General features: G+C 32.0%; 1 protein-coding gene across 1 annotated transcript in view; it reads right to left on the bottom strand.

Annotated features, from left to right (window-relative positions):
* LOC118196742 (transient receptor potential-gamma protein-like) overlaps positions 1-23,778 on the bottom strand; it is a 712,826-nt gene that overhangs the window by 28,756 nt on the left and 660,292 nt on the right. The window contains exon 12 of the mRNA XM_085813073.1: positions 14,439-14,634. Within this exon, the coding sequence (XP_085669199.1) occupies positions 14,439-14,634 (196 nt within the window). The remainder of the gene's footprint in view (positions 1-14,438; positions 14,635-23,778) is intronic.

Here is a 23,778-nt window from a genome sequence, read left to right on the forward strand (position 1 = left end):
CTTTAGCCTCATCAAATTTTTTGCTGGTTTTTACAATTTATTTTTGTCACGTAAATGGACTTAATTCCCTCAAAACTCACTTCAAAAATAACGGGTTCATAATTTTAGTTTTTACCTATCTGACAGAGACTTCAGTTTAATAAAATGAAAGCATCAGAAATGGTCCATGTTATAAAACTGGCTGTAATCTATAACTGGCTGTAATGAAGAAATCTGAAAGCTAGTGCTTTTTAAACATACTATCAATTTTATAATGCAACTTCAGGGAAGACAAAATGAATCTTGCGGACAAGCAACCACCAACTCTAGATTAATTTCATTGAATAAATTAAATTCTAGTTATAGAAGGTACTATGAAAACGCTTTAAATACTTATTTTGAATAAATCTTGTGGTATCAGCATGCTTGAATTGCAGTCATGTCTGCACATAATAATATTCCTCAAAGTATATAAACCTCCGCTTAAATATACAGTTTCTTTGAATTTAAAATGTGACGTTTTTCTAGAACTTTGAATTCTAATTTGTTATAATTGCTAGATTTGTTTTCACTGGATATGATAGCTCAAATAAAAAAATAAAAGGAAAGGAATGTTTTAGACGAAAACGTAAGTGTTTTCTGCATTATTAATTTGTTGCACACTTCAAAATTTAAGCTAAGATATTAAGTTCAAAATCTTAACCTAGAACTATTTCGTAATCCAAAACTTAAAAAGTTTTTTTTTTTTTTTTTTTTTTTTTTTTTTTAATTTGGAACCTTTTTCAAATCCTAGAAAGAGAAAACCATGTCGATTGTCGAAACCTGTAAGAATATTGTGAATTTTCAGTATTTTTCAGTATATTCAGTAATAATTCAAAATATTCAGTAATTTTCAGTATAATATTCACGTAGGATACAATTTTGACATAGTTTTCTCTTTCTATGATTTGAAAAAGGTTCCAGATTAAAAAAAAAAAAAAAAAAAAAAAAAACTTTTTAAGTTTTGGATTACGAAATAGTTCTAGGTTAAGATTTTGAACTTAATATCTTAGGTTTAACACATGAATCCGAAAGAGATATTGTGGTTGAAAAGGTATAATTTTTACTGTAACTTATTTTTAGGTAACAAATTAATTGAATATTAATCAAAATATAGCTCAGACAATTTCAAGAGAAGAAATATTATGCACCAGCATTTTCATAAGGTTGTAACGAGTTGACACAGAGCAAGGAAATAGCACATTTAATTTATTTCACATTATAGTTCTTGATGCAAACAGTTTATATGATAATTTTTTTTTGGTTTTCGTGGCAAAAAGGGAAAAAGAAGAGATTAAGTAGGAATTGATGATGAACAAAGTCTGCTGAAGTTCGTGTCCGTTAGTCGGACGTTAAAGTTTTCAGAGGATTTTTTTAGGAGGGCGGGGGGGGGTTGCAAGGAGAATTTCTTGTGCAAGGCAAGCAGCCCTGTTGCCTCTCCTAGCCGTTCCGACCAAGTTACTCTTAAATTAGGTAGTGGAAAAATTCGACAATTGGTTACTGAATTTCTCCGCAGAGACATAAGAATACGCTTAACAGAGCGAACAGTGAAAGATTTGCTCTTGGTAGAGCTAAAAACACAAGAGAGAAAATTCTCTCTCTTTTGCATTAAACTAATTAACTTTCCCTCTGGAGCTGCCTTCACTGTTTTCTCATTCGATATTTCCTTCGGGAAGACCTTCCGCATTCTCATTCGTCCAAAATTTTCAGAGCCTCTTCCAGATGCAACAGCACCCTGATTTTTTGCAAGTACAATTTTGACAGACATGAGAAAATTTCCATTAGAATTGCCAGGTTCCAGTTGTGCTCCAGTTGGTACGTCATCCAAGGTGGTCGGTGACAAGCAATCGGTGCATCGGTGCATAACAATTCACCGATAAACAGATGCTTGGGAACAAAATATGTCGGAAGTTCCAGTTTTTCTCAGGAACAAAGCAATATCCTCCTTCGAACCACCATGAAAGGAAACAAAGACCCCAAGAATGGTACGTGATTATAGATGAGGTTCAGCTTTCCCGAAAATTGCTAAATGGTCGTCAGAAAATAAATTTTCCAAGCATTTTGAAGTAGACAGTAGTAAATAACTAACGAAGTCACAAAGTACATACTCAAGGGAATCAATCAAATTTGTTTAGCCTCTCGGTGCAACTGAATGCAACTGCGCTGCTCACCTTTAGTCAGATCTCCGTATTAAGCGGGATAACGAGATCGAAAGCTCTGTAACATGCTGCCTTATCTACTTTGTATAATACATGTATAATTTTTTTAAAGAAATTCTTTATAAAATATGAGATTAAAAACAAGAATTGTATTTTAACAAAAACTTTCCTTTCCTCGGAATTTCTTGCTATAAGTACCGCATTTCACAAAACTAGAGAAATCACTAGTTTTGGAGCTATAATATCTAATCTTTATAAAACTCTACATAATATTTGTATTCTGGAATAAGAAAATATCTTTTTATCTAAAAGGAAGTCCCTAAAGTAAATGTAGGTTTGAAGAACTACGTATTACTTTCAGTGACATGATTTCACACTCCTTTTTGATTTGGTAGTATCTTCAGGGACAATAGCTGGGAAACATTCAGAAGAAAGTGACCCAAATCGTGGCAAGAATAGCAACACGTTCTTTCTTTCGCTTCCTCTTTCTCCTCCTCCCTCACTTTTGCTACTATGCAATATTTTATGGTAAAAATGACGCTTAGAGAATTTCCTTTCGATCAGTAAAGAGGATTACAGCACGAAATTTTTAAGAGTAAAATTGTTTTGTTTTTCTTTTTTTTTTTTGGCACTGAAATATTTTTTATTACGTTTATAGGATTTTTAGATGCACAGATACACTAAGCATGAAGAGAAAAGGTAACTTACCGTAAGGATATGCTTTATAAAGACCTTTGGTTTATTAAATATATCTTGATGGAAAACATATATTTTTAAACTGATAAGAGATAATGTTCTAATTGACAAAACACACTTGTCACATCCTTTATATATATATATATATATATATTATCATTATATTTACACACATATATATACTCGTATGTGTGTGTGTATAATGATTCGCGGTGTAGATGACTTGTTGATTACCAAACTGCGCATATGAGCCGTGTAGATGGAAATGTTAGACCTGTAGACAGACATGGCCGAATTCAACATAATTTTATTGTAGGACATAGCATTTTTGGAAACACAATATTTGCTTCAGAATGATGGATGCAGAATGCACCCCACAGTTTTAAAATGTAGCCCATTTTCAAGCAATGGACGATACAGCTACCTGAACGCCGCATGGAAGCTATAGCAGGAAAGAAGGGCAAATGATTCATTTTGTTTCCGAATATTTCCAAAACATCAAACCGGTAGATGTTAAATAAAAAAAATTGCCCTAAATTCAAAAGATTCATTCGAAATCTCAACCAAAACACACTGTGCGCCGATAATTAATTTACTTCAGTTTTAAAATGATCACTTCAAAAGAACTCTTTTCGATTGCATCCATATCTATCTTATTACTAGTGGAAGCACCCGATGCCAGTTAAGTTGGATTGGGAGTAATGTATCTAACAATAGAGAGAACTATACTATTGTAATCCTTCTCTAATATTGAAGTTTGATGTAATAAAATAGGGTAAGGGTGTTTAATTCTGTTATGAGGTATTTTTATTACAAGAAGACATTTCATTTAAATGTATTTTGATTGTAAAGCTGTGCGATTTACAATATTTCGAGTTTTACCACCAAGGGCGAAACATGTACAAATTCTTTCCAGTTTCTACTCTTGAACATGCTACGTACAACTGACTATGTGAAAGCCAAAGAGTTACCAGATGAATACCAGCAACTTTAAGCGATTGATCTCGAGCAACAATGGCACAAAATAAGAGTTTTAAGCGTGTTTAATTAATACCTCTGATTTTAGCTTTTTTTTTTTTTTTTTTTTTTTTGAAAAAAAGTGCACGTCGACGTTTTTCAGGATCCAGAAAAGAATTGTAGAAAGTTTGGCGACGATAGCTATAGTAATGACAGAGTTATTAGCTAACAAAAAGACAGACTTTCTTCTTTATATATGTGTATACATAGACTATATTTAAACGTCTCAATAGACCAAGAGCATTGTTAAGAAAAACGACAGAGTAAGATGATAAATTCTTGTTTAATAATGTCTTCTTGATTATCATTACTTAAAATTCGTATTTACTATTTAAAAATTCTGGTGGACTAAAGAAGGTGTAACAAAAGAATGTTGCCGTTGGAATCAAGTCTTTATTTCTTTGAATCCGAGGTTGTGTAAAAACTATTTTTCTTCTCAGTTTAATTCTATATGACATTTTGGTATTTCGTTATTCATCACCTGCCTCGATGATGTACATAACTTCTCTTATAAAATAATGTTTCACTTGAAAATGCCACCTGCAAGAATGTGCCGATCGGAACCGTATCGCCCCCCCCCTTTTAGCTACGGCACTGCTGAAATACTTGGAAAAAAATTAAAAATATTAGAATTCTGCTCAGAGATGACAATAGAAGACAAGGGTTATATCTCAAATTCTAAAGTGGTGGTTAATGCTATGTACTGTTGAGTGCTTCCTCAGCTCTGATGCGAACCGCAGCAGTGGAAAAGCAGTGTTATACCGTAATGTGCAGCTGATTTCTAGCAGTGACAACACTGCTAGAAATCAGCTGCCGATTTTTAAGCGTTAAGACCTGCATGAAGAAAAACTACCGCATAAATTATTTGTACAAGCTCAAGAATAAGAACTGATGCCAAAAGAGCTCTACAAGATTGGCTGAAGTTAGTGTTATTTTGACTTTTAAGTGCACTGTTGTAATGGTGATCCAATGTTAGTTTGTGACACTTTCCATCCGACCAAAAGCATGGAAGAGAAAATTAGGGAGGACATGGTTTTGAATGCTGGAAGGGGTAATTCAAATATTGCATCTAACTGGTCTATCAATCAACCACCCTCTTAGGTCTTATCTTCGATGTCTTTATCGTCAATAGTGGTACAATGCAGAAATGGTATAGTACTACGGAGATAATGCCGACTGTGCAGCTATCAGGACATTACTTGTTTCAGATTTGGGATTGGATTTATTAAAATTAATACCAATAGAAATGGATCCAAAAGTTTCAAAGATACGTTCCATTTCCAACACATTGGAATGGATCAGAAGGCGACGCAATATTTTTCAAAGTGAGCTTACGCTGACGGGAATAGTAAAATTGCATGAATTGCATAGGTTTTTATAGTTCTCAGACTTGTAAAGACAATGAATGATATCAAATTACTTTAAATTATTCATTATCTCTAGTATAAACCGTATCCTACTTTGGGCCAAAAATTTAGGATGTAAATAATAAATACTGTATTTACAAATTATATACGAGTAAATACGGTTTACGGTGTTTTTTCCCATTCAGAAATATTATTAGCCAAAGTAATTTGATAAGACTATTTTGAAATTCTTTATATCCACATGATAATTCTACTTATTTTCATTTTCCAAAAGCCAGAATGTTTTTATTTTTCCAAATTAGCGGGAAAACAAATCGGCAAAATTTAGCATATTTTAAAGTTATTTATTACTTTTAAATCAGATAGATGGTTATGCAATGGCTATGTAAATTTAGTCGCTTACCAAAGATTAAATAAGCACTGCTATCTTTTTTTCTAAGCATCACTTTATACCTTTAAAAGGCTGCTTTACTAAAAATTTTAGTTTCAAATTAATTAATGAAGCCGGCTTTTATTTTTTAATTAATTACTTAAAACAAATCATACGCTTTATTCAGAAGATTTGAATGAAAATTTCTCTAACATGGTTCCCTGTAATGTGAATTTAAAGACTTTCTAAAAGAAATAAAAATTTGGAAATCCTCTCTTCCCTAGTGAATCCTAACATCGAACTTCAAAGTATGATTTTTAAGAAAAGGCATGATTTCTGAATTGCTTGAGGCTACATAAAGCAGCTTTAACGACTACTTCCTTTCATCGGCTAGAGAGTGCTACTTTTCAATTTAGAATAACAGCACTCCTTTTTCTGATACCACACGACCCTCCCCCCTCTCACTGCGCTCGTCTTGATTCTATATTCAGTTAAACTGAACTCAACCGAAAAATCAGCTGACGTTTTCTAGCTCAGCTTTAAGGAACGTACTTAACTTCTGAAAAGGCCATATTATGTTTGCCATATCTGTCGTTAACAAATGAATAAGCTGCATGAGAGTTAACAACACTGCAGAAGAACTTCAAGAAATTTTATCGGCTTCTTGTTTTAGAAATAACGTTTAACTTTCTGATTTCTTGAGGTTGTTTCAGTAGCCGCCTTTTTTGTTTGTTTTGCAGTTAAACACTTTCCTTTAAAAGTATTCAGTTCTCAAAGCTTTAAGAATACACTTTATCAAAAATAAAATAAGTAAAATAAGCTTTTAATATTGTACCACATATTTTATTCTAATTAAAATTAACTGGTACTCTTCTGTTATCGGGACCGGATGGCTTAATGACGCTTTGTCTAAATAGGAGTTTCTGTGAAAATATAAATCAAATAAAAATCTGAAACGTTTCAGATTTTAAATTACGTCCAAAGGGGCGTTTTTTTAACGTTTCGTGAGTTACTTTTATTTATTCAATATCATGTTCTTTGCAATTCAGTTCAATAGAAAAGTCACAAAATAATTTTAAAATGAACATATCTTTAGAATTTCCGATACACAGTCCCGCGCGCTGGAGATAAAAAGTTTTTTTTTTTTTTTTTTTCTCTCCGTAGAGTGCTGCCATTGCTCGCTTTTAAATCGTTGAGTTTGTTAATCAAAAATTTGTTAAAGCTTTACAAAATATGAAATCGATAATGACACAAGTTTCAAATTTCAAATTTTGGCTTTCAGATGCTGACGCAGTAGTATTCGCAGTAAGATTACGTCATTCGAAATTGGATGGCTCTAGGTACCGTTGTTTTATCACAATGCGAGAAACATACATACTTTTATGCAGATTCTTCATTATGTAATTTCTTCAAATATAGTACAGGGCGATAGTATTTGGTAGCAACGATCTGAAAAGTGATACAGCCTTTTAAAGTTTTCAACGCACAATCGCAAAACGAAAACAATAGTCCTTCAGGGACAAAGCCCTTTTGAACTAAAAATTATTATATATTAAAGGAAACTAAGAAGATTTTAAATCTTTTATTTGGAAAACGAAGAGCTTTAAAAAAATCTTCACTGTATTTTGGTATAAAAGATTATTTCATTAATTTGAGCTATAAAGTTTCAAATTTTCAAGATCTCATTTACACATGTTATTGCCGATAGATCTTTCACGCAATAAATAATCTATCATTAGCTGACATAACAGCTGAAGTGGATGATGATGTTATACTTTATGTTTTAACTTTAATGAAGATAGAATATTTTTTTTTGTAGATGCCATGCTGAAAGTGCCCTGGTAATTCCGACACTGCTAACTGAGAATTTAGCAATAATGTTGTTGTTGTCGTCTTGCTTATAAATTTCACGGAAGAATGGTCGACAAAGCCTCCCCCCACCATCAATCAACACGAGAGTACTTTCAACTCGCCATATATTTAGAGTGTCCCCATGTCACGAAGACACTATACTTCTCCGGCAAACTATACATTACTTCTCCGGGATTCGAACCCGGGCCCTTCGTACTGTAGTAGGCTCTCCTACCCACTATACCGTCTGAGCGGCTAGCAATCAGATACCTCGAATTAAACGTAGCATTGAAAGAAATTATTAACGTACTCGCGTACGCCGAATAACTGTAGAAGTTAACGAAATTATGAATCTAATAAAAGTAACACATGTTTGCATGGTTAACTATCATGTTGCAGAACTCAGTATAGATACATCTGTAAATGGCGTAAAAGAGGGTATCTAGACTTAATCGCTCACGGTATACTTTTCTTCATTCATATTTTGAAAAATTCATTAAATAATTTCTTTTCCTTTCTAACCAGAGAAGGATTCAAATTTCGGGAAAAATCTGCCTTTCGTTTAGTGAAATTAGAAATTTCATATATACGTGCATACTTAGAATTGTGTCCAAATTTATTTAAGAGGCCATCTGAGAAATCTTATTCCAAAAATAAAATGCTTCAGCTGATCATAATAGTTATACTTTAAAAATTACGCCCAAAGAGGAAAGTGGTTAGTCACTCTGACTGCCGTACCAAAGTGAACCGGTCTCGAATCCCTGAGAAAGGAATGTATGTATTATGTCCGTCACCTTATAGGATGCAACGGCGGACCGCTTATTAGGCGCCTTGATAAAGTGACCACCGTTTTCGATCTTAGTAGTGATTGACGTCTGTGCATGACTTGGACCGCCAGTTGTCCCCCCCAAATATGTGTATATATATATATTAGGCTTGTTTGTTTTGTTATTGTTTCTATATTTTTACTTTTAATATATATTTCTAAGATTTTTATCTTTGTTGTCCAGCAGTCAGTCTGACTTTTTCTTAGGACTTTTCCTTTACTTAGGAGTACTGTGAAAGTTCAGCTCCCTTTCTTTGCCTTTTTTTTTTTTTTTTTTGTTGTTGTTAATGAAAACAAGTTACTTAAAATCAATTTAATTTTATATCAGCTTATTTAAATAAGTTTCTGTAAAAGAAGATGGAGATTTCAACATTAAAAAAATAGAACAAATATGCTTTTGCATGAAACATGAAAATATGCTTTTGCTTCTAGCATATGAGTCATTAAAATTAAGTTCGATTTAGTTAGTTACTATATTTTCGAAAAAAAGGCTGCATTGATAGTTGCATGTAACCAAATGCATAATAAACCAAATGTGGTGTCGTTCTAACAAATGAATCTAAAATAAGCTAATTGAAACATCCTATTTTAAATCGTATAAAAGAAATAAACACGAATGACATTCATCACCACCCTTGTTTTTTTTATGAATCTTTTACACGAAAATCATAAAAGGAACGGATCAAATTTTTATATTAAAATGTTCAACTTTCGTATGTTAAATTTTTATTAAAATACTATTTGCCCTATTGTTGTCCTGCCATTCAAGTTCAAAATTTCATTTCAGACATGATTGCTAAATTACGCTATTTTTAAATTAAATCGCTATTATCATATTTTTGCATGTGTATATTATGAAATTTTTCAGTGTAAGGGATAGTTATGATGGTTTCTCTGGCTAAAAATATAATTTAAAATAATTTTAATATTTATATTTTATTCTATTTATGTATACAGCATTACCATATGAAAAATACTAATATTCTGTTTTAGTAATCGAATTAATCGAATGCGTCTATTTGCTTCAGCAATCGACAATATATATAAGAATTCTTTCACGTACTGAGTTCATATTATGCGTTTCACCACAGCACAAGTCTTCAGCTATTGTAGACGTACATTAAACAATAAATTCATACATTAAACCATATTATACATTTTTAGTTCAAAAAGATCTATTTGCACAGAAGGACGTCCGTTTTGGCGTTTTGCGTCGATTCACGATAAGCGTTGTTTCACTTTTCAAAATGTTGCCACCAAATATTATCGCCCTGTATTATGCTTAAAGAAATTAAGTAATGAAAAATCTGCATGAATCTAAGTATGCTTCTTGAATTGTGATAAAGTAACGCTACCTAGGGCCATCAAAGTTAGAATAACGTAATCTTCCACAGAATATGAGCATGTGGAAGCCCTAATTTAAATTCGAAATTTGTTTTATTATCGATTTCATATTTTGTAACACTTCAACGAGTCTTTGATTAGCAAACTAAACGATTTCAAAGCGAGCAACGGCAACACTGTACGGAATGTATATATCCAGCGCGGGAGATGCTGTATCGGAAATTCTGAAGATATGATCATTTTACAATTATTTTGCGATATTGCTGTTGAGCTGAATTTTATGGTTTAAATGCGAAGAACATGATATTTAATAAATAAAGCAAATGCACAAAATGTTAAAAAACGCCCCTTTGGACGTAATTTAAAATCTGAAAACCTTAAGATTTTTTTTTAATTGCAACTTTTTTTTAGCTTAAATTTTCAAACATTTTTACTTTACACTTAAAATTGTTGTTGTACATGTTCATGCTGCTTGAAACAAATTTTACATTCCCTTTTGATGTGACACCAGGAGAAAAAATTGAATTTAGATATCTAATTATAAATTCCTAATTATTTTGCAAATTCCTGGAACAAATATTTTAAGGCAAGGGATTATAAGTATAGAGAGTTTGCATTTTAACTACTATCTATACTTATTCTTTCTCATATTTGTACTTTTAGTGGTTAAGAATTAAATAAAATAAACAAATCCGTTAAAAATTTAACTTTAGGTAAAAGGAAATAGTAAGAATGCATATGAATGTTCTTTTATCTAAAATTTGGATACTGATTACAATTTCTGCTAAAAATCGAGTGTTCATTTTACGATAAAACTCTCTGTAGAAATATTCAAACTAAAAGGTTCAGTTTTGTGCGACAGATGGCAGCACTTGTCATTAAAATAACGTATGCCTGATAGTAACCATCGTACTGAAGAAATTTTATCAAGATTAAAATTATACCGAAGTTCTTTTCTTTTCTTTTCTTTTCTTTTTTTTTTTTTTTTTAATTTTATGTGTCATGTAAAACTATTTCACCTCGAAAGTGGTCTTCTTAATCGAACCTTCTTCGAAACACCGTAATTTTAGAATGAAATAATTTACTTTATTACTAAGTACGAAACAATGAAACGGAAGCGTTAAAATTTTTTTACTAACTCTCATTTCTTCAAAATTTTTATTCATTCCTCTTAAAACTTGGGATAATGACATTGTCAGTACTCTAAAGCTGTATCTTATGAAATTCGAATTCTTAAGCCTAATGTTTTCTTCAGTTTTTAGCTTAACTTCTAGAACTGAATATTAAATCAGTAGGAAGTAATACGAAAAATCACATTATCGGCTGTTCAAAACGCTTATTTTTTAAAAGTGTACAACTGATAATGTTCAGAAGTGTATTAAATTTTTTTAAATTATGGCATTACTTTAAAAAAATAATAATAAAAAAACATACATAATCTCGGATTAAAATAATTACTTCAAAAATTCATATCTGGAGTTATTAATGTCAATCTGGAGTCATTAATTAAATTTCATGAGCCTCAGGGAGTTGACTCATAATCCTGACGCTCGTGAAACTTATACAGCTCGGCAGTCAATGATATCTTGATATACACTTCTACTTGATATGTACAAGTAAAAAATACGTCTTCTTGCATGATTTGATCCTGAGATAGTTAGTACAAAACTGTGAGCTTGTGAAGTTAATGATTCATCTTTAGCAGCGTTTCAGAAGACGCTCATGAAGGACTTTAAAAAAGCAACAGAATGGTAATTGAAAAAGTCAAACAACAAGAATCAACGTAATATTTGTAAATTTTTTGCAAGACTGGTTTCGTTGGCTTAACTACAGACACATCTGCCTCAGCTGCTTAAATGCAAATGGAGGTTTCATTAAAGAAAAACTCATGAAAGTTCACATGTAGGTAATCCTTTCGGCAACCAAGTTTCTCCAGAAGGAAATAACAATAATCCTGATCAGGGCCGTATTAACGCATGCGTCCGTGGGGCACTTGCCCGGGGTTCGACGAGAATAGCGGCCACATGCTATGCATTTGCATTTACATATAATTTGGATTACATCTCAGTGAGTTGTGGTCCTATAATTTGCATAACATTTCTGTGTTTCCTGCTGTTTCTGTGAGTGGTACACTGGTTTGCCCAAGGGCCCATGATGCTGCTGATCCTCTCTTTTGTCCGTTTGTTCAATAGTGCTCTATGATTTTTACGAAAAGCTAAGGAAATATGCTTCAAAACTATGCACATATACGTAAAAAGAACAACTTTTCTTGCATGAAAAGGGAAATCGAAGTTTCGTGTTTGTTTACTGAGATATGGTTGTTACATCCCTTCTTCGAAATTAAACACTTATATGTATAAAACTTAACTGAGAACAAAAATGTAGTTTTTGGATTCTGGCTGTAACTATACGCATACTTATTTTAATTATCAGAAGTATACAATACTTAAAAATCTTACGCTAGTTGAATTATTATTATTGAATTCCTAAATAACTTCTTTAAGTGTATTTTTCTTAAACCTTCTTCAGTTTCTCCTACTGCGCTAATCATGCAGACGATTTGCGTCATACTATATAATTGAGATTCACTAAAGCTGTTCACATGACAAGAGATAAAAAATTAGTAATTAAAGAATAAGTTTCAGCTTCGTTCTATGAGTTCCAGTGTGTCATTTTAAAACGAAAAACGAAATATCATCTATATAACTGAATGCAGCTGCCTTTGCTTTTTCAAGTAAATTTAAGTGTTTCTTTTTCTTTTCCTCCTTTCCTTTGGTTTTATTTAACTAAGCTAAATAAATCAGTGGAGGCTTTATTTAGTATATTCTTTTGTTTCTTTGTTTGATTCAAATCTTGAAATTAATTTGGGTCTTCTACTTAACCGAATTTCTTGAAACTTTTCACGTATGCCATTTGCGATGGCAGAATACATTACACACAATTTTTTCCCCGAATTCAGCATAGATATTTTTTTTTTTTTTAAATTGACGTTAGGCCTTTTTTTTTCACATTTCTTAATGTCAAAATAACAATTATTTCAGAATTTCGATCTTTCTCTGATTAGATAGATTAAAAAATAATTTTCCAGACGATGTTTTTCGTCCTAACGTAATTGCCGGATTTCAGATGATTTTCAGAAATTATTCTTTTTGGTTTCTTTTTCTGAAAAAACCCGAAAAGAATTCCCTCTACCCTTTTCTCTACCAAGCTATTATGCGGTTGTTCATTATGATGGATATTTAGATAAAAAGCTTTATCCTTTAATTGTTAGTAGACCCCATATTTTTAACTGAGGATGAGATCATATTTCTAAATCGAGTAGAAGTTATATTGATTCAGCGTAACTTTATGTCTTTGGATAAATTCATAAATGAAGGAACAAGGAAAGATGCTTACCGCGTACTTCATAATTCATCTCATTAGAAGGAAAAAAACAATTGTGGCAAATTTAAATGATATTCCTTTCGTTTTAGTTAAACATTTGCGGCCACATTACATGGCACACCACTTGTGCCTGTTCCAGAACATAACATTCACATTTTTGAGTTCTTTGCGGGGAGAAGAGAAGCAGCAAGCAGCGGTTTAGCTAGGGCGAGAAGCAGAAGCAAAGTGTTTTGTGTTTAGGACAAAATCTTAATTCAGAGTGGATTAGTTTCGGTTTCAATACATTTTTATTGGATAATTAATACAGCTCTAAAACTACTACGAGATTTTCTAATTAGCAGGCTCTTGCAAAATGGAACTAAAACCCAAAATTAACCAATCGCAGATTAGCTGCACTTAAGCACCTAATATCTAGTATAAATAGCTACTAACTGCATAGTCTCTCTCTCTTTCGCATCTTCGTCTGCCAGCTAATAGCGTGTCGTTCAGCCTCTGCTAGCTATCCGCCATTATTAGAAATGTAATTGCATATCTCAATTTGTGGGGCGCGTTTGGCACCCCTAATCTTCTACCAGTTATAAAGATAAGTGCTAAGAAATTCGCCATCCAAAAATAAATGATGTTTAACTATCAAGGTGATCATGTTTCTTATAAAATTTCATCGGATCATTCCACGCGATTTCCAATCATAACGCAGTTAAAATACTACATATATATACAGAAAAACTTCTAACGTAATTATTGAATTTCAAATTTTATGTAAAAAACACTTTAAAAGTAAAATCCTGCGTTGCAAAGATAAAATTTAATTTAATGGCGAATATATAACTGAAAAATTATTGCCTATGAAGTGTGAAGTAAAATTTAGACAGTAAATGTGCACTATTGTGGAAATTAATAATTGGAATTTGTAAATAATTAAATTGAAATTATTAATTAAAATGCAAAACTAAAGAACAAGATAAGAGAATGATTGCTGATTCCTAAAAAAAACCCCGACCTGTTAATGGGAATTTTATTCTCTCCATACAATAACCAACAATTCTATGCTTTGTAAGTTCACGATTTTAGTTGAGCGCACTAAAGAGAGAGTTAGCTACCGACAAAATTTTAGTTATACGTAACTAAAAATAAAATTTTTGGAAGCCGTATAAGAATTGGAACTATGATATATGAGAATGGTCACATTTTACTATCTTAAACATTTAAATTCCATTATTGTTAGCTGTAACAAAATTTAATTTTCAGTCTCATATCATCAAAAATATTATGATAGCTGAAAATACTGTTTTTCACATTTTAGGGCATTTAACTAAAATTATGTAACTAAATTTTTTATACGTTTTACTCTTATAAAAATCTATTTTATTGGAATTATTGAAATATGGAAATTAAATAACACTCACCGATATCATCTGGTAGGAGTGATTCATCATGGCTATGAGCAGGTTGAGCAGCACCACTACATTAATAACGCAATAGGAACCAAACATCAGCAACCCCCAGAATCGGGTATAACTCTGAATGCCTGTCAGTTCAAAACTGTCCAAGTCGATGAGACCGAAACTGGCCCAGAAAAGTGTCTGGGAAGATTCAAAGAGACTGAAATGGAGAAAAAAAGTATAAATAATATTTTGCATATTTTTTTAAACATAAGATTAATTCGACACATTTCTTTGAAAGTTTAAAGTAATAATCCTCGAACGGCAATATAGGGCAATATCCAAGAGATCCAAAGTACTGCACAACAATTGCCATTCATTTTTCTTACAGTTAGTTACTTAATTTTCCTATTTTAATCTGCCACAATTTCATCCATTATTTATCTATTGACCTTTTTTTTACGTTAATCGTGATCTTTCATGACACATTAAAAGATATATTAAAAAGATATCAGAATCCAACATTTTGTTCATAAGGTCAGCTTAAAGTAAAGTAAAAACTTAAGCCTTATTTTGCAAGTATTTCATTATGTTTTGTAGCCTTGTCGTCGGATTTGATGAATTACTTTATTCTTAAGAAAGACCATTAAATCAGATTCCAATAAACTGGAAAGAAATTACTTAATTTGCTTTCGCGTTTTATTGTCGAATTATAAGATTTTCAAGTAATATTTTGAACCAAAATAACTCTCAAGTGAAGAAATCAAGAAGAACTGAACACGATTATTCTGAAATTTGCTAAAACGAAGACTTTTTTAAAATATGAAAATAATAAAACTAAATATATTCTATAATTTTGAGAAAATATTGCAGATTTGATGATTTTCTTAATTACACTAATATGCGTTATTTAAAGATTTAAGTATTAAAGAAAACAGTATTACATTGAAAAGGATCGGTGACTTTGCAAAATATCAGCTGTTTAGCAATTACAATATTAAGTATAAGCAAGATCTCAGATATCATGCACATCTATAGAAATCTTGCGGATTCATCAGGTTTATCGATGTAGGGGCTTTAAAAAGGTGCAATACCTTCGCTGAAATTGGAACTCCGGACCTCACGATTGGGCGTCGGACGTGCTTGCAGTTACACCAGGAAGGTACGTTGAAAGAAGGGAGAAAATACTTATAATCATGTCTAGTGTTTTTGTTTTCCTAACTGACATTTCGTGGCAAAGTGAAGTAATAAATTCTTGCGGCAAAATTTGCTGCTTCAGGGAAATATTTGTTGCGTGCCTTCTGCTTAAGCGATGCAGTAAGATAAATGCACAGCTATGTCTTCAATGATTTGCCTTTCCTTTAAGGAAAGTGTTAAATAAGTGTAAAAGTCTCCGACTTGTTTTAGTTCACGAGGACATAGTACTATAAACATTTCTTTTTTACCATTCGCCACTGTAATTTTGAGCAATTCATTTTAAACATACAACTTTATTTGTCTATATCTTAAATTCCTGCGATATTAATTAGAATTAATAGAGACTAGTTGCAACTGCTTAGCTAAAAATTGATTTAGATTTTAAATTGAAATCAGCGTACAAAAATTAGATTGCAATTCTTTTAATTTTAGAATTTTTATGCTCTTAAAAACTTTTAAACGTTTTTCGAAATTTTAACGGTGAACTCTTCGAAGCACTAAATCATTGCGAATGTTGTTGTCTTATCCATATTATATGGACAGCAGCCCAACCGATATAGTGGTTAGCGTCGCTGAATGCCGTACCGAAGGGCCAAACTGAGGTGGGAATCAAAATTGGGGGCGGAACTGAGACAAATCGCACTGTCACCTATTAGGTGCTCAAGGCTGTTGTCAACGACAGGAGGAATGTTGCGCTTCTTGCCACGAGGAATTTCGTGGGCTTGGGCTGACCACGTCAGACAAGTGAGCATAAGCAACAACAACGACATATTACATGGAACAATGGTTGTTAGAGCCTTGTCCGAAGAGAGGATGGACTTCTATTTTCCACCCCTAATTTTGTGGGAGAGCATCCCAGGGAAGATCCGAGAGCCTCCCCCCCTCTTCCCTGCCATCAATCCACACGAGAAGACTTTCGGTTCGCCGCACATTTAAAGTGCCGACATGCGCACCGACACTATGCATTTATTAACATCCATGCCATCTTCGGGAGTCTAACCCGGGCTCTTAGGCTTCCCTAACCATTATACCGTCTGTGCGACAACCGCTGAGAATTATTTTTATTTATCTATTTTTTAAATCCTGCTGATTTAAATCTCAATGTATTAGCAGCTTCCGAGAAGTGAAGTCAGAGTAGACTTCAGTACATGTTAAAAAATAATTAACTAATAAATAAAAACTAGTTAAGATCTTTACGGTTGTTAAATTTTATAGCCCGTGTTGATCAAGTATCAATGCTTATTTTCTATAGTTTTGCCTCATGCATTGATTGTAATACATTGTTTTTTCCCGCGCATAACATTGATTTCATTTCTTTCCCTTCCCTCAGGGAAAGTTAAGTGGGATGATAATTTCTAACTAACCATTTTGTCTCGTTGCTTTTTTATGTAGTAAATCAAGTAGAAATTTGAATCAATTCCATGCAACTTTATGTCATCTTCACTACTAAACTGATTAGAAGTAATAGTTTCCCTGCTCTCAGAAGAGGTTAACTTTTCTGACTTTTCCCCTCTTTTCTTTCGAGGATTATGTAAGATGATGAATAATTTTGTTCTAACAGTTGTAAAGCTTTCGCTAGTTGTTATTCCTAAGACCACACAAGTCGAAAGGAAAATAGTATATTAGTTTTGTTTGCAGCACTGGTACTGGTGTTTGGAACTTGTCATTACAAATTCTAATAAAATTTTTTGAAATGCTCAAACGGAATTCGGTTTGAGGCGCTGTTATGAAGTTATTATATTAATTATAATAAGAGGCTATTAAGTTATTACATTAGTTATAATAATAAATATATTAAATACTTTAAAACACTTCGCCGGTTCTAAAACGCTTCCACCATAATCAAATTTACAGCAAAAGCTATTGTTGTGTACTTGGGGATTCGCAAAGGATTGAATGCAGACAGAACCGAAGTAGCTTGATAGAATTTATTTCCCCTCCTTCCAGCCAAAAAACGCTTTACACTTCTGGAACTTTTCACGAAAGTACTCGTACAGCTCTTTTCAGGATAACAGAGCACAATCAATAGTTACCACTTAAAACTAAAAGTTAAACACAACGCAATGCAAAGCGAATCGAAAGAGCGAAGCTCGCACGGAGATCTCTTATTACTCTGCGCTCTACTCTGAACCGAAAAACTGAGAGCTGATGCTCTCTCTCCGGGCTTAGATAGTTTTCCCCAACTGCCGAGAAATCTCGAGTACCTTCCATTTCTCGAAATTACTGTGATGTTAAATTAAGATGCGCGTCGCTGCCGTATGTTACCTGCGTAAGATTTTGTGAGGTAACTGTGAACCTGGTATCGAGAGTTAGTGGCTCTGCTTGGTAACTTATTTTAAGAATTTATAGGTACAGTTCACCCGACCCAAGTGCTTTCATTTGTGAGAGTTAAGATTACTATACATTTAGCCGAAACCTTAGAATTAGGGCAAGTAGCCTCATATTGTGAATTTTTATATAATACGATGCCTATGTTTTAATCCGTTTTATATTTGAAGTTTGTGAAACACCGGGAGTGGTTAATACACATCTGTTTAATTTTAAATTTACCGCCGTGTTTTGTGTAAGAGTTAAACACTTGCACGGAGGGATAAACTCGCTAAATCAGATAGATAATCTTTATGATTGGCCATTAGGGAGTACAGTCAATTTAAAGTTATTTATCATCGCAGAAATGAAATTGAACAATTTTGAACAAGGATTAAATTTTTTTAAAATATGGACTATATTATGTAATAAACCTGTAGCTTCTAGATTAAATATAACTAGCAGTTATTTCACGGGAAACCAAAATTCAATAAAGTAGGTCAAGCCAAAATAATCAATTTCATTTCATAAACAAAGTCAATATATCTGCGTACATTTCTGATGGAGGTTTCTCTTTCCGGGTGAGTTTGAACAGCAGGAAAAGAGTTTAGAAAAATAGAATATATAAAAAATTGATCGTTTACATTGTTTCAAATTTCCGTAGTCTCATCTTCATCCGTAGGCGACATATTTGAACCCTAAAAGAGCTCAATACAAACTTAATACTCTTAATTTTAACTACACACAATTCATCAGCGAAATGTTTGCTCAGCAATTTTTGTCGTGACAGTATCAGAAACACGGAAGATTACTAGTGTCAAATATTTCCTTGCTAATTTCAGGTATCTTCTTGCTCTTCAATTAATGACACTTCTTCCACTGCGCGGACAGAAGCAGCGTGTCAACACGATACTCTGTGAAGAAAATGAATTAGTTTGCTTAGGTAACTGGGGGATGTTTGTTTAGATCCTTCAACTTTTGTCATTACTTACATGTGGCAGTTTTTATGATCAGTGGTCGCAAAGGGAATGAATGCACTACAAGATAAATGTGTTATTCTTTTTCGCCAGTTCTTTCTCTAATGACATGTAAGGCAGAGATATGTAGAGATAAAATTTATTCCTGAGCAAATAATGGGGATAGTTTAAAGATTCTTATATGTTGACCGTAACAAATGGGTACATATAATTTTACGTAAAACGGGCGATTAATCAATGTGCTGTAGGATATATATGTGTGTTGTATAATGATTTACTTAACAAAGCATCAGAAGAGAGATAACATATACTTACCGGTGCTTAGTTTTATATTTTTATTCATTTCTTGCTATAACAGAAACTCATTTATCCTAGGTAACTGAGCCGGAATCATACGACTGCACATTTTTAAAAATTAATATGTGGTTAATCGAGTCTTGTTTCGTAAAAATAAAAATGTTGTATTTTAATGTGTATATTGCTTTTGAAAATGATGATTTTTGACAATGGCGCATAATAAAGCACTGTTTCTAAAGAAAATAATCCAAAGGCAAAAGACGAAGTATAACATTTCTCATAATATCTCATTATATAAGAACTGGTGCCGCCAGAAAGTTTTTCTGCAAAGCCATGTTTCAGAATAATTCAATAAACAATTTAATTAAGTAAAAAACATTTTTATATTTAATGAACAAATCAAGTAAATGAATTATTTACATTGGTCGTTTAAGTAGTCTAACCCATTAAGGTTTAAAATGACGGTGAGGCTCTATCAGAACGAAAAGAATAAAAAAAATTCTGAAAACTTTCAAATTTTGACGGTGGCCCAAAATGGTTTGTTAAGGTTTTTTACGCTCTCGCTGAGTTTTCAGTCTACTAGCCTGTCTTACACTCACTACTGTTAACCTATTTCCCACCTTTTTAGCTAGTATTAAACATCGTTTTCTTCTCAGTTATGCCACAAAGAATTCAACAACAAAATCACAAAATTTTTAAACGCTGCAGCATATGTTTAGGATTCCCGGTGCAGTATGCAGATTTTTTGCAGTCTTTCTTAGTTCATCATATCATAATTCAGTTTTCTTAGAAAGACGGCTAATATTTTTTTTTCTAATTTATTTTTATGAGCTAACTTTATTTAATAAATACTACCTTCTTCGCACTTACGCACATAAAATGACATTCAACAGGAAAACCACAAAATATTTAAAAACAGCATATCTTTAGATCTCCCGATAGAATGTTAAGGGGTTGACATATATTTTGTATTATGTTAGCTTTATTAGTTCTTTAAACACTAGTTGCTTGTGCAGTATACCGCCTAAAACAGTTGTCATAAAATAAAAGAGTATGTAATGATTTTATTTATTAAGTCCAGCTAGTGCAATTAAAAAAATAATATTTAATAAAAAATTGAATCGAGTAATTTTTTGAAACTGTTTTTTAAAAAAGTTTGTTTTCTCTTAGTCTGTGACTCCAATTTACCTCCTAATCATTACTAGATTATTAAAAATAATAAAAAAATATTAAAACCTTTAAAAATGATTACATTACTGATATTAACAGTTATGATTTTTAAAACTTATTCAGTTCTCTTTCATTAAAAGAAATTTATATTAGTTTTTACGAATTATTTCTGGCACAAAGAAACATGCGTAATCTTGAAAAATGAATTAGCTAACTTAAACGTTCACTTTTCCATAATTTGATCAAATTCAGAAATAAAGCTTTCCTACAGCCTAACGGCATTCCCATGGGCACAAGTTATTCTACTTCAATCTGAAATCTACTTCTTTTTATATAAGAGTTCAATTTAAAGAAAAATTTAATGGTTTAATTAATGAAAAAATTAATTAATGAAATTAATGAAAAAATTTACTTTTAGATACATTGATGGCCTTATCATTTTCAGTAATTATGTGTTAACTGAAACTAATAATATTTAGCCGAACTATTAAAAGCTTAATAAAAGCAATTTCAATACTGATGAAATTATTACCTTACCTTTAAATTCAATTAAACATTTTTAACCTACTGTACTGCTTTTAGTCCGAAACGTGAATATCATTTTAACCCTACAAATGTTAACTTGACAGATCTCATTGGAAGAAACCCTCACACGAACCTCGTAAATTTTTTAAAAGATATCTCATTTTACCATATGATTTAAAGTTTTTATCTTTTATCCTGCTCTACCTGTTGCTAGAGCATTTCTCCATGCCTTCAGCAGCATTACAGGTTCATTTCAACAATTCATCTGATACAGTGTGTTTGTACATTTTGGATTTTATTTACCATTCGTCTGGCGCATAATAACCTTCAAGGTTTTGTGCCATTAAAAGTCAATTAACCAACCAACCAATTAAACATTTTGATAAAAGAAGGCGAACTTTTTAACTTTTCTACCATTAAACTCATGCATTGGAATTCCAATATTTTTAACCAAGTAATTGCTAACACCATTATCAACCAAATCCCGAGAATTAAAAATATTTGCCCTGCTGCTGAAGAAATGTAATAATAAAATTCCTCTTAATTAATTTAAATCTCCAAATATTACACATTAAATTGTTTTAATTTTTACTTTTACTTGCGAGACGACTGACTAAAATAAAATTTGGAGACATTTACTGGATGCGCAAAAACTGTAAATATACATTTAAATTTGTAAATAGCCCCCTATCTCTGTTACTAATAAACAAGCATTTCTATTTCAGTCCTATTATAAGTCAAAAAGATGAAAACGTTTTACTGTTACTCATTTTTTTTCTTTTCAAAATATTTCTAATTCTCATAATCCACAAAGCTCCTTTTTACTTAAAATTTATTTTACGTTCACTTCAAAAAATTAAATTACTTCTATCAATTTAATTAAAAAAAATTATAACTTAAAACTTTTTTTCTACAATTTACATACTATTTATAGCTCAAAAGGAAATATTAATCTTTAAATGGGATTTTGTGACGAATCACTATAAATGTATCGCTTCACTTTTCATTTCAGTCTGCTGCCATTCGGCAAAATGTAAGATATTTATCTTTCAAAGTGAATCTGTCTAATGTGAATTAACAAAACTTATATTTATCTATCTATGTACAGATGTATATATATATATATATATGTAAATTTAAAGCATCTAAATTTAAAAGAAAATTAGTGTCAAAGTAAGGCAATTCCTCAACACTATTCAATATTGCATCCTTGTATAAGAGGTTTAACACCGTATCTAAACAATTCAAAATTAAAAAAAGGATCCTACAAGTACAAACTCGAGAACTAAAAATGCAAGATATACAAGGTATTAAAAATATAAAATCATGTACAAGATAATAAAAATATAAAAATTAATCTCATTTTACTGAAACTCCAATTCATATACATATAATCTCAGAATAAAGGATGCAGTGGGTATCAGAAAAATTGATTTCAGTCCTTGAAATTATCAAATTCACTAGATCTCAAAGATTAAAAAGCTTTCGAAATTTCTAAAGTCTTATGAAGATGGGTTACAAGTGGGCTAATGGTAACCCATCTATTGGAAATATTATTGGAATTGATAATTAGACCCGATTCGTAGACTTGCGAACGGGCTGGTTGCATGAATGTTCTTATGGTTTTCCCTTCCGTAACGTAAATACCAGTTATTGTTTCCTAGTAAGTCCTCCACGAAGTCACCACAATTAGGCTGAAACCCTTGTGTGCTTTGTCATAATAAAAAAATACGAAAGTAATTATCCTTTTCTTAGACTTATTATATTTTGATTATAACAGAGTCCTGTATAGGAAGAAAAACTACATTACAGCATACTATAACAGTTTAAAAAATGTTACAAATAATTGTATAATTTAAGAAACTTGGTATTCTCAACTCATTTAAAAATACTTACGCTTTAACCAAATAACATTGCATACATTTTAAGGAATATTTTGCACTATTTTTGAATCTCGCTTCAAGATTAAAAGAAGCAAACGCTGATTGGAAGAATCCGAACCTCCTGAAAGTGTATCACTTTCTTTTAGGCTGCAGACTCATATAGTTCTTTTCTTTTCCCCAATGGATAGTCTAACGCTGACGAGTCTTTCTCTGAATACTTATGCAATACCGAACTGAACCAAGTCTCTTTTTATGCAAATGCAAACCTAGTAATTTTTTTCCTGCTAAAAGGCAAACGCAAAGGAAAGGATGTTTCGAAATCAGAATGAAGAAAAAATATTCTTTTGTCTGTAGGAGAGACAAGAAATTGGATTTAGGAGTTAGAATTCTATGCAGGTACATTAAATTAGAAATATCGACGCCAAAGTTTGTATCTTATCCGAGGTTTTAAATATTAATGTATGCAAAATTTCAAAGAAAAATACATGAATTACTATTTATTATGTGATATTTTCTACATGCAAGACCTTTAAACTTTAATAAAATTTATATAAGTTGGAAACGATACTGCATCTCCCTGAAAGCTTTTTAAAATCGTGTGCAAACAAGATTGTGGATCTGAGCTATCTTTACTTAAAGTAAATCTTAATGTGGTGCACAAAGGGAAAAGATTTAATCTAATCATTGCACGGTAAAGTTATTTATTTAATGCATACCTACAATTGATATATTTACTTCCGGGCTGCATACATTAATATAAAATTTAACTCCATGTGTATGCGTAATATAGAATGCCAGCGAGGCATGGTTATGTACTCATCTTACATTATGGTTATTTGTCACTATTTTGGTTTAGATTTTAAATGGGAGTAGACATCTAAGGAATTGCTGCTTAAGTCTCTACTGAAGTCGCATTTGAAATAAGGAATTACTGGATAAAGTTATAAACCCATAAGGTATTTTCTCTCTCCTTCCAGCATACCTTCGTGGTCTAACGGTAGCACACTC

The sequence above is a fragment of the Stegodyphus dumicola genome, chromosome 3, assembly GCF_044657685.1.
Source record: "Stegodyphus dumicola isolate Sdum_Otavi_A_Nest chromosome 3, ASM4465768v1".
In the NCBI taxonomy this organism is placed as follows: Eukaryota; Metazoa; Arthropoda; class Arachnida; order Araneae; family Eresidae; genus Stegodyphus; species Stegodyphus dumicola.